Source organism: Rhinopithecus bieti, unplaced genomic scaffold (assembly GCF_001698545.2).
Source record: "Rhinopithecus bieti isolate Rb0 unplaced genomic scaffold, ASM169854v2 scaffold_315, whole genome shotgun sequence".
NCBI classification, from domain to species: domain Eukaryota; kingdom Metazoa; phylum Chordata; class Mammalia; order Primates; family Cercopithecidae; genus Rhinopithecus; species Rhinopithecus bieti.
Window position 1 is genome coordinate 2,191,298 of NW_016803481.1, and position 18,247 is coordinate 2,209,544.

Here is an 18,247-nt window from a genome sequence, read left to right on the forward strand (position 1 = left end):
TTTTTTGAGACAGAGTCTCACTCTGTCACCCAGGCTGGAGTGCAGTGGTGTGATCTTGGCTCACTACAACCTCCGCCTCCTAGGTTCAAGCGATTCTCCTGCCTTAGCCTCCCAAGTAGCTGGGATTATAGGCATGCGTCCCCCCCCCCGGCTAATTTTTTTTTAAAGTAGAGACGGGGTTTCTCCATGTTAGCCAGGATGGTCTTGAACTTCCAACCTCAGGTAATCAGCCCTCCTTGGCCTCCCAAAGTACAGGGATTACAGGCATTAGCCACTGCCCAGCCCATATACTTTTTTCAACGAAGACATCCACTGAGAGCTTTAAGAAGGGAAAAACTAATCTGCATTTTGACTACAACTCTCCTTGATCTTGCTTACCTTAGGATTAAAAGTAATAAGGAAATGGTTAAAAGAATTCAACATCTCCCACAACTTGTTTGTGAAAGAAAAAAACAGAATTAATCAAAATTGAGGGATATTCTGTAAAATAACTGGCTTGTACTCTTCAAATTCTTCAATGTCAAAAGACTGAGAAACTGTTCCAGATTAGGGAAGATGAAAATTAAAGAGATGTGAAAACTAAATGCAGTATGTGATACTGGGCAGAAAAAAAAAAAAAAAAAGCCATGAAGGACATTTGAGACAACAGACAAAAGTGAAATATGGACTGTCAGATAAAAGCATTATATCAATATTAAATTTCCCAAATTTGATAATTGTATCATAGTTATATAAGAGAATATTCTTGTTCTTAAGAAAAACACACCAATGCATGAAGGGGTAAAGGAGCGTAATATATGTAACAAAATAATTCAGGAAGTTTATCTAAACATAGAATGGTAAAGCAAATGAGGTAAATGTTGAACTTAATAGATCTTGACAAAGACTTCTTACTACTCTTGCTGCTCTTTTGTAAGTCTGAAATTATTTCAGAATAAAAAATTAGAATTTGATTCAATTAGAAGACGTAAGTTTCTAATATATTAAATACTATAATTAAATACATAATATGGTAGAACTAGGTTAGATACTGGTATTCCTCATACCAAATTTATATATCTAATATAAAACATAGAAAAGTATTTCATAACTAATCATCAAAAATCTTTAAGATATCAATTTTTCCTACTGATTCCTTTTGTAAGTATGTGTGATTGACTAGGATTTATGGCCCAAGATTGGGTCCCCATAATGGTGTTGGTATTTATTTTTAAAAAGTGGCATAGAATGCAAGAGGCTTGAATAACAGTATTCCAAAGTGTGGTCTTTGGTTTGGTCAAAGTGTGCTTATTGGTTTGTAACCTATTATCTAGACAATGAAATATGTGTAGAAATTGAGAGAGTAAGTGTTGTGAAATTCATCCATATAACCTAGATTAGGTAAATTAGCAAACAAGCTTGTTTGTGACATTGGAAACTTTAAACAGCAATACATAGTGCTAGTTCAAAGTGTGTACATGGGAATTAAAAATGGAGACTAATTTTTTTGGTTGAGATATATATACTTATATACCATAAGACTCACCCTTTAAAAGTGTACAACTGAGTGGTTTTGTGTATATTAACAAATATTGTCCAATCACCACCACTATCTAATTCTAGAACATTTTTATTATCCCAAATCCAGTACTCATTAGTTGCTCTCCATCTTTCCTCAGTCCCTGGAAACTACACATCTACTTTCTGCCTCTGGATCTGCCTGCCTCTTATGAACATTTTATATAAATGTAATCATATGATGTGCGATCTTCTGCAACTGACTTACTTCAATTAGCATAATGTTTTCAAGGTTCTTCCACGTTGCAGCATGTGACAGAATTTCCTTTACGGCTGAATAACATCCCATTGTTATTATTGTATCAATATACCACATTTATCCATTAATCACAGATTGTACTTTTTTGGCTTTTATAAATAATCCTGCTATGAACCTTCATGTACAAGGTTTTGTGTGGACATGTTTTCTTTTCTTGAATATATAACCTAGGAGTGAAACTGCTAGGTCACATAACAGTTTAACTCTGAGAAACCATCAGATTGTATTCCACACCAACTGTACCAGTTTACATTCCTACCAGTAATGTACAAGAGTTTGTTTCCTCTACATCCTCACGGACACTTGTCTGTTTTTTGATTACAGTCATCCTACTGGGTATAAAGTGGGATCTCACTATGGTTTTGTGATTTCCCTGATAAAGATGTTGAGCATCTTGTTATGTTGAATTAACCATTTGCAATTCATCTTTGGAGAAATGTCTACTGAAATTCTTTGTCCATTTTTAAATTGGGTTGTCTTTTTATTGTGTTCTAAGAATTTTATGGGTATTAGACCCTCCTTAGACAAATGATTTGCAACTATTTTCTCTCGTTCTATGGATTGTCTCACAAATCCACTTTTTAAGTTATGCTTATGAGTTATAGCAAGTCTTCATTATCTAGTCACTATCAATGAACATGTACAGCTTCTGTAATTTTTCAAACCTTTACTTTGTATAGATTGAGGTGTAATTTCACATCTGCTAAGTCTAATAACAATTTGAGATTGTATTTTTGTTTTGTTTTTCTATTTTTTTCTAGCAATCCATTTTTATTTTATTAGTGTTGATCTGTGACAAATTAAACTAGTCCTTTAGCACAGGTAGTTTGAAAAGCAGTGGGCTAGTATGTTTCAGACCTGGAATGTTGTGCCCTAGACTGAGTACATCTAGTATGGTTTTTCTAGTGCCTATACCTTCCTTAGTCTGACTTTGATAGTATTTATACAGAAGTATCTTACCAATATCCTTCTCTTTAGCTCAGAAGCTGAGAGGTACTAGGAAAGCTATGAACCTAAGGTTCTGGATCTAGATCCATTTTATTTCTTACCTGAGGGTATCAACCAGTCGTCTTGCAATGCGCTTTCTTCTCTTCAGTCTGAAAACCCAGATTCTACTTATCCCACAGACTGCAGGTTCTGGTACATCTGAACATTGCCAAGCCCTAGAACATTCTGTAGAGGTTGGGGATCCTGGACCAGCTGGTTCAGACAGGACACGAAAGGCCTGCAATGATATACAGAAGCATCTACAGCTAACAACACAGATGAGTTCACACTGTTTTTAAAAAAATATTCCTAAAATAAAACAAGTATCAAAATTTATATCTCCACCAAATATGTTAAAATATTTTCTATTTCTTAAATTCTTATCCATTTAGTCACACAATGTTTAAAAAAAACTAGTGGTGTTGAGACATTCACACATTCTAGTGCATCCCATAGCATTATGAAACTTTCCTCTTTAATTAAAACAATTGGGCCGGGCGTGGTGGCTCAAGCCTGTAATCCCAGCACTTTGGGAGGCCGAGACGGGCGAATCACGAGGTCAGGAGATCGAGACCATCCTGGCTAACACGGTGAAACCCCGTCTCTACTAAAATACAAAACTAGCTGGGCGAGGTGGCGGGCGCCTGTAGTCCCAGCTACTCGGGAGGCTGAGGCAGGAGAATGGCGTAAACCCGGGAGGCGGAGCTTGCAGTGAGCTGAGATCTGGCCACTGCACTCCAGTCCGGGCGACAGAGCGAGACTCCGCCTCAAAAAAAAAAACAATTGTAGACATTAGACTCTTCCTTTCAATAAAGTATATCAACCTCTAGCATTCTCTCCATCCTAAAATGTATATATGACCACCTAAAGAAACCAGTAACACTAAAGATTTATATCTATTAACTATGAAATTTGGTTGGTATTTCAAGTTTCCTAAAAAACATTTTTATTTTGAAATAGATTCATGAGAAGTTGAAAAAACCACTACAGAGGACCATGTATCCTTTCCTGAGTTTTCCCCAATGATTACATCTTCCCTAGCTGGTATAATACCAAAACCATGAAATTACCATTGGTAAAATGTGTGTGTATAGTTTCAGGACACTTAATCATACCTGTATATTCATCTAACTACCATCACAATCAAATACAGAACTATTGAGTCACCACAAAGATCTTCTTGCTCATTATAGTCACATCCACACTACCCCGTCTCCCAACCTCAATCCCTGACAACCACCAATTTATTCCCCATGGCTATAATGAGAATGTTATATATTATATAAATGAAATCACACACCATATGACCTTTTGAGATTGGCTTTTTTTCCACTCAGCATAATGCCCCTGAGACTCATCCAAGTTGTTAAGTATATCAATTCTTTGTTCCTTTTTATCGCTAAGTAGTATTCCATCATATGGATGTATCATAGCTTATCATTCACTTAAAGCATTTAAGGACACTTTAGTTGTTACCAGGTTTTGGCTATTACAAATAAAGCCGCTATTAACATTCTTGTACAGGTTTTTGTGTGTACATCAGTTTTCCTTTGTTTTGGCTGGATCATATGGTAAATACATGTTTAGTTTTTTATTATTATTATTAATTTTTAAAGAGACATTCATACAGTATAAAATTATAGCTCAATGACAAGAGGAAAAGTGGAAAACTGACAAATAAGTGAAAATTAAACCACATGCTCCTGAAAAACCAACAGATCAAAGAAATTAAAAGGGAAATTGACAAATTTCTTGAGGCAAATGAAAATGGAAACACAGCATACCAAAACCTATGAAATGCAGCAAAAGCAGTTCTACATAAAAAAGAAGAAAGATCTCAAGTAACCTAACGTTACACCTCAAAGAATTAGAAAAAGAATAAAGCCCAAAGTTAGTAGAAGGAAGAAAATAAAGATCAGTAGAGATAAATTAAACAAGGACTCGAAAAATAGAAAAGATCAACAAAATGAAGAGTTGGTTTTTTGAAAGGTAATAAAATAGACAAACCTTTAGCTAGACTAAGAAAAAAGAAGACTCAACTAAACAGAATCACAAACGAAAAGAGGAGATATTACAACTGATTATCACAGAAGTACAAAGGATCGTAAGAGACTATGAATAATTATATATCAACAAATCAGGTAACCTATAAGAAACAAATTCCGAGAGGCATACAACCTACCTACACCAAATCATGAATAAACAGAAAATCTAAACCAATAGAAAGGAGATTCAATTAGTTAAAAAAAACAAAACAAAAACAACTTGCATAAGAAGGCCCATCTGTAATGACATCACTGCTAAATTCTACCAGACATTTAAAGAATACTAATCCTCAAACTCTTCCAAAAAACTGAAGAGGAAGAATACCCCCAAAGTCATTTTACAAGACTAGAATTAACCTGATACCAACGCCAGAAAAGGACACTACAAGAAAAGTTACCGGCCAATATTCCTGATAAATAGATGCAAACTAGCACATTAAAAGAACTTTTTTTTTCTTTCTTAAGAGATAGGGTCTCACTATCTCTTATCCATGATCCAGTGGACTTTATCCCTGGATGCAAGGATGGCTCAATACATGCACATCGATGTGTTACACCATATTAACAGAATGAAGAACAAAACTATATGATCATCTCAATACAGAAAAGGCATCTGACATCCTTTCATGATAAGAACTCTCAACAAATTAGACACAGAAGGAATGTACCTCAATATACTAAAGGCCATATACCACAAGCCCACAACTAACATCATACTCAGCAATGAAAAATTGAAAGCTTTTCCTCTTAGATCAGGAATAAGACAAGGATGCTGACTCTCATCATTTCTATTCTACATAGTTCTAGAATTCCTCACCAGAGCAATTAGGAAGAAAAAAGAAAGTCATTCAAATTTAAAGGAAGAAGTTAAATCATCTGTTTGCAAATGATATGAACTTATGCACAGAAAACCCTAAAGACTCCACCAAAAAACTATTAAATTCAGGAAAGGTGCAGGATACAGAATCAACATACAAAAGTCAGCACCTTTTCTATATAGGAACAATGAACTACAAACTATCTAAAAAAGAAATCAAGAAGACAATCCATTTACAACAGCATAAAAAAAAAAAAAACCCACTTATGAATAAATTTAACCGAGGAGGTGAAAGATCCATACGCTGAAGACCAGAAAACACTGATGAAAGAAGCTGAAGAAATCCACATAAATGGAAGGATACCCAGTGTTCACGGCTTGGAAGAATTAATATTGTTAAAATGTCCATACTACCCAAAGCAATCTACAAATGCAACGCAATCCCTATCAAAATTCCAATGGCATTTGCCACAAAAATATAAAAAACAGTCTTAAAATCCTATGGAACCATAAGAGATTCCAAACGGCCAAAGCAATCTACACCAAAGAGTAAAGCTGAGGGGCATTGCACTCCTATTGGCATTAAAACAAAACATAGCAACCAATGGTACAAAACAGATAAAATAAATCCAGGCATTTAGAGTCAACTGGTATCTGACAAACATATCAAGAACAAACAATGGGGCAAGGACACAGTCTCTTCAATAAATGATGTTGGGAAAAATGAATATGCACAAAAGAAGAATAAAATTGGAGCCTTATCTCAAACCACATACAAAAATCAACTCAAAATGGATTAAAGACTTAAAATGACGGACCTGAAACTGTAAAACTACAAGAAAAAAAATGAGAAAAAAGCTTGACATAGGTCTGGGCAATAATTTTCTGGCTATGACCCCAAAAGTGTGGGCAATAAAAGAAAGAAATGTAAAATCAAACTGAAGTTTCTGCATAGCAGAGTGGATAAACACAAACCAACCAACCTACTGATTGACTGGAAAAAATTTTGCATATACAATACTGGATAATATCCAAAATATATAAATAACTCTATAGCAAGAAAACAAATACTCAGATTAAAAAACGGGCAAAGAACCAGAATAGATATTTCTCAAAAGACATACAAATTAGGAACAGGCATATGAAAAATGTTCATTCAACATTACTATTCATGAAGGAAATGCAAATTAAAACAAGATCACCTCACACCTGTCAGGATGATTACTATAAAAATACAACCACCATATGCAGCAATCCCACTTCTGAGTGTATATCCAAAGGAACTGAAATCAGTATGTTGAAGAGAAATCTGTACTCTCATGTTCAAGGCAGCATTATTTGTAGCCAAGATATGTAATCAACGTTAAGTGTCCATCAATGGATGAATGAATAAAGAAAATGTGGTACATATACACGTGGAATACTATTCAGGCTTTAAAAAGGAAATCCTGACGTTTGCAACAACGTGAATGAACCTGGAGGACATTATGTTAAGTGAAATCAGCCAAGCAAAAAAGAAAAATAGTGCAACATCTCACACAGGTAATCTAAAGAAGTTGACTTCATAGAAGCAGAGTAGAATGGTGGTTGCCAGAGGGTGGGGGAGTGAGAGATGGGAGAAATGGGGAAATGTTGGTAAAGGGTACAAAGTTTAAGTTAGGATAAATTCTGCAGATCTATTGTACGGCATGACTATAGCTAATGTATACTTGAAAATTGCTAGAGGCCGGGCACAGTGGCTCATGCCTGTAATCCCAGCAATTTGGGAGGCTGAGGTGGGCAGATCACGAGGTCAGGAGATCAAGATCAGCGTGGAAAACATAGGAAACCCCGTTTCTACTAAAAATACAAAAATTAGCCAGGCATGGTGGCACGCGGCTGTAGTCCCAGCTACTTGGGAGGCCGAGGCAGGAGAATAGGCTGAACCTAGGAGGCAGAGGTTGTGGTGAGCTGAGATCGCACCACTGCACTCCAGCCTGGGCAACAAAGCAAGACTCTGTCTCAAAAAAAGAAAGAAAGAAAAAGAAGAAAATGAAAATTGCAAGGGGAGGAGATCTAAATGTTTTCATCACAGTAAGTTGATAAGTATGTGAGGTGAAAGATATATTAGCTTGATTTAGTCATTTTACAATGTATACCTATATCAAAATATCACATTGTACACTATAAATATTTGCAATTTTTATTTGTGAGTTATACCTTTATAAAGCTGAGGGAGAAGGAAAAGGCCAAACTGATCACTTATACTGGCAAAAATACAAACAAGTTGCTTTTCTCTCCAACTTCTAATAACACAAGGAAAAACTATGTCTTCTAGAACATTGCTAATTAGTACCCAAATTAGATTCTAATTAAGGGATAATGACTATTTTGCCAAAAATATTAACGTTCACTAAGCCACATGTTTAAAAACTTCGATTTATAGATCTGCTTACTTAAAATCACTATACTTTATAGTCCAGCTGTGGAAATGATTACATGAACATAAGACTGGCTTACCTATCCTGTTTATATAAAGCAAAATTCCAAATATTAATGGAAATAAATAACTTCAATTATCCACAAGGTCAAGGATATTCCAGTAGAAGAATGCCATTAATGGTAGCAATCTTAAACGCTGAGACTTCTCTCAACTTTTCTCTTTATTTTGCCCGCAAATTATGCCAATAATTTAAAATAAATATACCATACCTGTTTGATGGGTTCTGCAATTAAACACCCAACTACTCTCTTTTCATCAGATATAAAAAGAAAAGTTTTTATTTTGTTTGGACATTTAGGAACAACTTGCTGGAAGCCCAATTCATTATCAACAAGTTCTTGGACATCTTCTACCTAATGATTTTAAAAACCAAGACAGGTGAATGTTTTAAAAAGTACAATAGAAACTATACATATTTATATACACAAAATGTATGATTACTGTTACTTTAGTGTCTTTAATTTCTATTTCTTAAATTGATACACCTCCAAAATTATTTCACTATTGATGCATGTAGCTGCTACTGTGGAAACAAGGTTTTAAGAACCTATTTTAAAGATCACTTTCAGCAGAAATTCAGACACCTGGGAGGGATAAGGAACAGAAAGCATTAAAACAGATTTGTTTTAGCTTTATTCATTATTCATGGTGGCTAGACATCCAACCTCAGAAACACAGGCAACACCAATATAAGAAATAGACCCTGGGGGCCATTAATTTCTCAAACTGAAAGCTTAGTTTATCTTTCACAAGGGAAAGATGAACATAAAAGATAAGCTATGGAGCCTTATCTGCCTTCTTTACTCCTTTGTCCAACAATTCTAAGTTTAGTTTTGTATAAATTGCTACGAAAGTAATCATTAAGCAGGTACCCAAGTGAATTATCTGTCAGCAAAGGCAGTGTGCACTTCAACATAGGTTGATTTCTTGGGGGTGGGGAAATGCAAGAGTTAAAAAGATAATGTTCCATACCTTTTTGATAGCGAAGCTTGGATCATGTGGCAGAACCAACACGATTTTCCCATCCCAAAACTCTGCTACTACACGTTCTTTCTTCCAACCCTGCCAAAGGAAAAAAGGGTCACAGTTTAATTTGTGAAGAGAAAAAAACCAACATTAAATAATTTGATGTGCAGAAGACAAAAGGCTAAACAGTAACAGATATTTAAAAAAGATGAAATCCAACTAAAAGTAATGTGGGAAGAGAAATAAAAGATGCCTAAAACAGGTACCTGGCCTCAACAAGCTTATATCCTATCTGGAGACATGCATATGATTATAAAACAAGGTAAAGAGGTAGTGGTGCGGTGGCTCACACCTGTAATCCTAGCACTTTGGGAGGGCTGAGGCGGGTGGATCACTTGAGGTCAGGAGTTTGAGACTAGAGGGCAGGTAGGGGAGGGGTAGAAGAATAAGCCAAATTCCAAGAAAAGGCTAAATAAAAGTCCTTATATGTTTGTCCCTTATGTTTAACAAGACCACGGAAGGGCACAGTCTTACAACTATTTTAATCTCAATCCCCAGCATAGTGCTTTGGCATGTGGCCCTAGTGTTTGAATGATACTGAAGTATTATGGTACTTGAAAAGGCTTTAAAAACCTTGGTAAGATGTCAATGAGCATAATGGGGAAGGCGGTTAACTTGCCTTCAGGCTAAGGCAACTAACTGAATAAGCAAAGGTGTAGAGAATGGCAAAAAAAAAAATGTGGTGTAACTGACTGACTGGAAAAAATGAGGTTGAAATATTAGAAATAAATTTAGTAAGATCCATATTGACAAAACTATAAAATGTTCCTGAAAGACATCAAAGATATGAATCAATCAGAGGTATACTAAGTTTCTAAGTATACACTAGGTTTATATTATAGTATATACTAAGTTTATATTATAGTATGTACTATACTAAGTTTCTAAGTTATACTAAGATTTTTTTTCCCTAGAAATAAATGGCATTAGTTTGACTACTTTCAATAAAAATTAGAATAGATTTTTTATTTGGGGGGAACATGATAGGCTCCTTTTTTAATTTGAAAGAGTAAATGTGCAGAAAAAGTCAAGACATTTTTTACAGAGAAGGATGAAAGGGAACTTAACCATACATCCAAATACAGTATGGAGCTACGTTTGTAAAAGTATGGCACTGGCATAGGAAATAATGGATGGTGCAGAAGTGTCCAATAACAAGCCCATTTATATGTGGGAATTTGGTATGCATTAAAGGTGGCATTGCTAATCAGTGTGGAAGATAAACCAGTCAAACAGTAATGTTGGCACACTTTGCAGTCCTTTAGGAAGAATATCAACTTAAGATCCATCTCGGACACTATGTCTTGAAAAACTTCCAGTGGATTAAAGGTCTAAATATAAAATTTATAGCTATACATTTTTTTAAATATAGGAAAAACTTCTTACTAATTTTGGGACTGAGATGATGTTCCTGACTTAAGAAACCAAAGGTCACAAATTAGCTAAATAAAAATTTTGTTTTCTTTGTAGCAATATACACCATAAAAAGGTTAAAAAAAATCCAAGTAATGGTATTTGCTTGTATATGCAGAAAATATCTCTGAAAGATATATAGATGAACCTGTGAATGCTGGATGCCTATAGATAGAGGAACAAGGTTTCTGGAAGGGGTACGGAGAAACACTTCACTGGATATACTTTTGCATTCTGTGAATTTCGAATCATGTGAAAGTATTACTATATCAAAAATATAAATTCAAACCTTAAAAAAAGGGACAGGGAGAATGTATTTGTAACACAGGACTAACATACAAAATATATAAAAGATAACACGCCCAGTATGTTTCCATAAATTAAAGAAAGAAATCCAATATAGTATAGTCTGGCTTCATCAGAGATGTGGCTTATTCCAGTGGCAGGAGCTTAGAGCTGGAGAGGGACTGTGTCATGCGACAAGGTGAGCAGGGGCCAGATATGAAGAGATCTGCTGGCCAAGGTAAGGAGTCTCGGTTTTATTCCTAGTGCAACAGAAAGCTGTCAAGTGTGAAGCAGACAATGTCAGAACCTATGTTTTAGAACTTTCTGGCTGATGTAGAGATATCAGAGAGGGCAAGAATTTACATTATACACACATACACTTTCTCTTTTGTATATATTTTATATGCATATATATAGAAAAGGTTGGGGCCAGATTAAAGAGCACCAAACTGCTGGTGGGAACTTTTTCTTTTGAGAAGTATGTAGAATCATACTAGACTTATGTTTTATTTGTGGCTTTTTTTTTTTGAGATGGAGTTTAGCTCTTGTCACCCAGGCTAGAGTGCAATGGCGCAATCTCGGCTCACCGCAACCTCTGTCTCCTGGGTTCAAGCGATTCTCCTGCCTCAGTCTCCTGAGTAGCTGGGATAAACAGGTGGCTGCCACCATGCCTGGCTAATTTTTTGTATTTTTAGTAGAGACGGGGTTTCGCCATGTTGGGCAGGCTGGTCTCAAACTCCTGACCTCAGGTGATCCACCCACCTTGGCCTCCCAAAATGCTGGGATTACAGGAGTGAGTCACCGCGCCCAGCCTAGACTTATGTTTTAAAACATTATTTCTGGTAGCACTATGGGAACCCAGAAAGCAAGCTGTTTCAATAAACAGGCTAAAAACATTGTGAACGTATTAACTATGGCAATAAAAATAGGGGAAAAGGAATGAGTAGCAGGTACAATCATAAAGGTAGGGCCAATGATAGGATGTGTTGGGACTTGAAAGGTATTTAATGAATGGGTGGGACCTCTCCTCTCAGAAAAAACCTGGAGAAGTCATGGAAAGGTTATTTTTTCTAAGGCTATCCATAAAGATAACACTATAGTGGGAAGAGGGTATCTCTTCAGGTCTTTGAATTTTGTATATCTTGACTGTTCAGCTCTGCTCAGAATGCAGTGTTTACAAAATATTTATCCTATATTGAGAAGGTAAGCTTGAAACATCATCATTAAAAGTTAACTTTTCAGGCTAGGTGGTGAAAAAGAAATGCCTCTTTTAAAGCAGTTTTACTTCTAGAACAAACTGAAAGACTATCTTTTGGCTCACCACATATTTGATTCCTTCCAGAAACCTGTGGTGATGCTGTACATGTTGCATTTCATCTTCAGGGTTGGAAGCAGTATATATCATACCACAAGACTTGCACATAGTAGCCCCAAAATGTTTCTGACCAGCATCCTATAATTGGGGGGTATAAAAAGAAGCCCATTTAAATATAGCACAAATAGCTCTAAATTAAGTTCCTATAACCATTCATTCAAATTTCACCTAATTTTTTTTTTTCTGCTGACACAAGAGAAAAACTAAATGAAAGTCTGGTTACTATATCCTCCTTCCCTCCCCCAAAACAAAATGAAATGACATCAGGCCGGGCACAGTGGCTCATGCCTATAATCCCAGCACTTTGGGAGGCTGAGGTGGGTGGATCACTTGAGCCAAGGAGTTAGTGACCAGCCTGGGCAACATGGTGAGACTCCATCTCTTTGGCTGGGGCGGCGGGGGAGAAGAGATCTAAAAATGCAATAAATCGATGGAAGAGAATTGTTTATTTGAATGGACACTATAAAACCAAAGATTCTTTTATTTTACAAGATTCTTTACTAGACCCATGGTTCTAAGAAGCAATAAGACTAAATTGTGGAAATTATAGCTAAAACGAACAACAGAACTTTTTAATGAAACTCTTAAAGACCTGAAAAGCCTTATTTCAAAACAGCAAAATTTTAGGACTTCTATATTATACAATATTTTTCCTTAAGTGGCTAAGAATATTAAATTATTCTTAAAGAATATCAAAATTATTTGACTCAAGAATTGACAAAAAATAAAGTGCAGGAAAAGCACAGATAAATTCAAGAATATTCAGTGTCACCACCTATAACTCCCATTCTGTCACATAAAACATTGCTTAATGCCATTGAAAATACCAAGTTCTGAACTGTCTAATACAGGAGTTTTTCTGTAAAGGGCTAGATAGGAGAAGCTTTGTTTTGAATTTACTCACAATGATGAGCTGGTCTTTTGTTTTTTTACTTGTATCTCTGGCATTAGCATTTTTCTGGATATTGGTCTGTTTCAAGAAGTTGATAGATCCCACAGAAAGCTGTTCTTCACCTAAAGATCTTGACACAGAAAGTTGATTAATATCATATAAATTTGATAAATATCATAATTTGATATATAAGTTGATAAATATATAAATTTATAATTTTTGAGGAATTACAAGGGAAATAAAGCAGACATTTAACAGAGTACCTTGCAATTTTTAGTGCTTTCTGACATTAACTTGATGAGATAATAGGGACAGGAATAATGAGAAATCTGAGGCCCACTCAGAGAGGGTCAGTAATTTACTCAAGGTAAAGTAACTAGTAAAGGGCAGCATTAACACTCAAATCCTGGTCCTCTGACTCCAAGTCCCAGGGACTTTCTTCTACAATATCAAATGCACACAGATGCACACTTTGGAAATTGACTTCACCCTTTAAAAAAAGATTTTTTTGCTTTATCAAATCTTAGGACAATATTTACCTATACAGTTATAAAGAAATTCCTGAGGTACTGGAGGAAATAAGTATAATACTGAACTTCACAGATCCACAGGAAATCAGAGTCACCATCATATTATGACCCAGCAACGTTTTACCTGGGCAATGAAGCTACTAAATTTGCTTTTCCTTATACCAAAAGCAGCATCTCACTACTCTGAAATTCTTAAGGAAAAAAAAAATTTAGGCTGGATAGATGTAGTTGAGACAACCTTTACCTATTAGGAAAGAATGCTGAGATTGACTTACAGAGGTTGCAAACCGGAGCCCCTCAGGCCAAATCTAGCTAGCAGATATGTTTTGGTTGACCCATATGTTATTTAAAACTTTGGATTAGCCTCCAATATTTTAAAATTTAGAGATTTCACTTAAAAATGTGTATTTCCAATATTAAAAGAGACACTGTAAGATCACTAAACCTCTATTCCATCAAAGAATCTACAAGTTCGAACTTGGAATAGCACACCCCCTTTTAAGTGGGCAATTCTTCAGCTGGCCCTAGTCTCCACCCAGCCTGCTGGTTCTGTAGGTACTGAGTTTGTAACCCTTGCCTTGTAATGAAAGGACCTTGGTTTTCCAGGGACCAAAGGAGTAGAAATCCCTAAAGAGTATAAGTAAATAAGGAAAAAAAAAACCAAAACCCTAGTGCCCAAAGTAAGAGGTTCAAACAAGAGGAAAAAAAAACCTGATAAAGTAGAAAAAAAAAAGTGGAGCATTAGCTCTACTGCATTAAGCTAAGTCAAGCCGTCTTGTTACCATTTGTCTGATAAGTAGTTTTCAAATTGACTTGACAAAGCTATGCTAAGAAATACATTTCACATGACTAGTACAGACATAAAACCAAAGTTTCACTAAATATACTTGCTGTGTGAGAGATACACTATTCCACTAAAAATAAATGCTATTGTTGGAGGCCCAAAGAATGAGCGTTGTGACCAATTCAGTATACCACTGGAGGCCATATGAGCAAACAGCAAACTGTTCTCATGAATGCAGGTTGCTGGCAAACTGACCAACTGCGTCTGCCACCCAGAAGGAATGCTGAGGGCAGTCATGCCCAGGCACAGTGTTTCTTGCCATTATCTACAGGCACATTTGAAGCTTGTTAACAATCATGTGAACCTGTGATAAATCATGCAGCTGACCTTTACCTCCTCCTCCCTGCTGTTTCTATCCAATAAATATGAAAGGCTGTAGAAGCTCAGGGCCCTTGCTCACTAGAAGCAAGAAGCTCCCAACCCCTTCTTTAAAAAGATCCTTTTGTCTTTGTCTTCATTTCTGTGTTCGTCCACCTTCGTTCAGTCCCATAGTAACTGTCACAAGATATGACACCCTAAACTGGTCTGACGAACTACTAATGGGCTGCTACCTACAGTATGAAAAAACACTTGTCCAAGTTACTGACCCTTTTCACCTTATGCAGACTTTGCTAACTCAGCTCTCCCTGACCCTGCATGCGTGATAGCCACCTCTTTGCTTCCATTTTAGCAATTGTAACACTATACTATACTTGTTTAAATGTCTACCCTCCTCTAACCATAACCTCGATAGTAGACCACGTTAATTATCTTCACATCTCTAGAACTCAGTATAGCTCAATAGCATGTGATACTCTCTAAATGTTCATTGAATGAATTTTAAAAACCAAAAAACAAATGTGAGACTAAGCACTTTGAGAATCTGTAATCTATCTGAAGTAACAGATTAAATCTCAAATTGCTGATAACTGACATTTTGGAGTCTACAAAAAGAGCAATATCATATTATTTAACAAATAGTATCCCACTGTCTTTTTTTTTTTTGAGACAGAGTCTTGCTCTGTCGCCCAAGCTGGAGTGCAGTGGCGTGATCTTGGCTCACTGCAACCTCCACCTCCTGGGTTCAAGCTAGTCTCCTGTCTCAGCTTCCTGAATAGCTGGGATTATAGGCATGCCCCATCATTCCCAGCTAATTTCTGTATTTTTAGTAAAGATGGGGTTTCACCATGTTGGCCTAGTCTCAAACTCCTGATCTCAGGTGATCCACCCACCTCGGCCTCCCAAAGTGCTGGGATTACAGGCGTGAACCACAGACCCTGGCCTGTCTCTTTATACTAGACTAAATTAGTATACACTTTTATCAGTTAATTGTGGTAGGCTTCTGCTATGGTTTGAGCATGTCCCCCAAAATTTATGTGTGAAAATTTAATCTCCAGTGCAACAGTTCTGGGAGGTGGGGCCTAATAAGAGGTGTTTAGCTCATGATGGCTCCACCTTCATGAATGAATTAATGTTGATTATTGAAGGACGTGAGGCTGCAAGCCAAGCTCTCTTGTTCTGCCTTCTGCCATGGGATCATGCAGCAAGAAGGCACCCACCAGATGTGGCTGCTTGATCTTGGACTTCTCAGCCTCCAGAACTGTGAGCCAAATAAATTTCTGTCCATTATAAATTACCTAGTCCATGGTATTCTGTGATAGCAACACAAAATGAACTAAGACAGCTCCCATCTTCAATAAAAGGTCATGAAAGATGACAACACAGGTGAAAAATGGGAAAGGTGAGAAAAACTAGAAACAAACTTTTGAAGAGGAAAAGCTGCCCACTCAACCTAGTCACTGAGGCAATTTAAGGTGAGGTGCTCTGAGAGTAAGGAAAATGTAGCCAGGAAGTTCCTTAGTTAATATCTGGAGTTATTTATAATCAAATGGAGAGAGAAGGATCAAAGCTACTTAGGAAGATGTTTAGACTATAAGAAACTACTTTTTCAGAGCTGTGCTGCCTATCATGCTCCCTATCCATCTGTGCCTCCCCCATTGCAGTCTTTAGTTTTGAATACGATATTGGTAGCTTCAGCTACACTTTATGATAACATTAAGCTGCTGCAAGTTAGTTACTCCTCCAGCCAGCTTTCTCATCTACAAAATGGGGTAACAATGGTACCTACATCATGAAGTTGTGAATGCTTATTAAATTGTAGCTACTATACTATCACCCAGGGAAGGCAATATAACCCAATGGGCATTTGGTTCAGATATAGATTCTAGTCCTGGTCCTGGCATCTAATAGCTGTGCAACTGTAGCTAAACTACTAACAGTTTTTTAGGCTAAAAATAGAATAATAGTATCTACCTTCAAATTTGTTGTGAAAATTAAGATAATAGATACAAAAGCTACTTATTACGGGTAAGGTATTATATGTTAGCAATTACTCTTACTCAAGCATATAAAGATCTTTTCCATCTCTCAACTCTTAAGTTCTTATGTTTCCATGAGGGACTGATTTCATCACCCTATTCTCAATATTATTCTCCTATTCCCCTTAGTGAGGAAGAAAAAAAAACTCCCCAAATTAAGTAGCACGAGACTGAAAAAGAGACCCAGAGGACCTGTGTAATTCATAAGGCTTGAACTTTAAAACAGTAACAATTCTCACCTTTTTGAATTGACTGAAGATGCACTGAAGATTGGATAGACAGTGGACTTAGGAGAAACTGGTAGGGGAAAAATTGTGATAATGTGTATTACCAAATAAAATCAAAGCTTTAATTCATAAGATTTCAAAGGTTAATTAAGACAAAATACTACTCAAGATCGAGATTTAACAAAGAGGCAAAGGTAATCCCATGGAGGAAAAACAGTCCTCAACAAATGGTGCTGGACCAATTAAACGTCCACATGCAAAAAAAATTACACCTATTCAAACCTTATGTAAACTTAACTCAAATGGATCACAGATCTAAATGTAAAACTATGATCAGGCATGGTGGCTCATGCCTGTAATCCCAACACTTTAGGAGACCAAAAACGGGAGGATTGCCTAAGGCCAGGAGTTCAAGACAAGTCTGGGCAACTTAGCAAGACTGTGTTTCTACAAAAAAAATTAATAATAAAGTAAAAACATAAAACTAGAAAACTTCTAGAAAAAATATTAGGGAAAATCTTCATGAACTTGGATTGGGTAATAAGTTTTACACACAACACCAAAAGCATAATACATTTATAAAAAATTAATTTAGACTACCAAATTTAAAATTTTGCTCTACAAAATAGAGAATGAAAAGACAAGCCACAGATTGAGGGGAGAAAATATTTGCAATCACATATCTGATCAAAAACTTGTATCCAGAATATATAAAGAATTCTTATGGTATGCCAACAGTTCAGTGATAAATGGGAATTACTACTGATATATCCAACAACATGGATGAACCTTAAATGTATTACTAAGTGAAATAAGCCAGACCCCAAAGGATACATATGTATAATGTTTTTCCTGGAAAAGGTAAAACTATAGAAATAAAAAGCAGATTAATGGTTGCCACGGGACTGCGGGGAAGGACAGTAACAACAAAATGTAGCCATAGGGAAATTTTAGGGTGAAGGAACTGTTCTGTATGGTACTGTAATGGCTAATACATAATTCTATACATTTGATAAAACCCACAGAACTGTAAAAATCACAAAGAATGAACTTCAATGTATATCAAATGAGGAAAAAATATGTATAAATATCAACCAGGCTATTGAGGTAGCCTAAGATGGAATGCATACTGTGAGAAATGAACCTAACTA

At 36.2% G+C, this 18,247-nt stretch overlaps 2 protein-coding genes across 4 annotated transcripts in view; one reads left to right on the plus strand and one right to left on the minus strand.

Annotated features, from left to right (window-relative positions):
• The window catches only part of PBK (PDZ binding kinase), a 31,640-nt gene extending 29,729 nt beyond the window's left edge, over positions 1–1,911 (plus strand). For both annotated transcript variants that reach the window (XM_017885059.1, XM_017885068.1), the window contains exon 8: positions 1,659–1,911. In XM_017885059.1, the coding sequence (XP_017740548.1) occupies positions 1,659–1,774 (116 nt within the window). In that variant the 3' untranslated portion in view covers positions 1,775–1,911. The remainder of the gene's footprint in view (positions 1–1,658) is intronic.
• ESCO2 (establishment of sister chromatid cohesion N-acetyltransferase 2) overlaps positions 1–18,247 on the minus strand; it is a 29,875-nt gene that overhangs the window by 2,602 nt on the left and 9,026 nt on the right. For both annotated transcript variants that reach the window (XM_017885047.1, XM_017885037.1), the window contains exons 5-10: positions 17,109–17,166; positions 13,151–13,268; positions 12,193–12,324; positions 9,120–9,209; positions 8,357–8,500; positions 2,866–3,041 (exon numbers count right to left, since the gene is read on the minus strand). In XM_017885047.1, the coding sequence (XP_017740536.1) occupies positions 2,866–3,041; positions 8,357–8,500; positions 9,120–9,209; positions 12,193–12,324; positions 13,151–13,268; positions 17,109–17,166 (718 nt within the window). The remainder of the gene's footprint in view (positions 1–2,865; positions 3,042–8,356; positions 8,501–9,119; positions 9,210–12,192; positions 12,325–13,150; positions 13,269–17,108; positions 17,167–18,247) is intronic.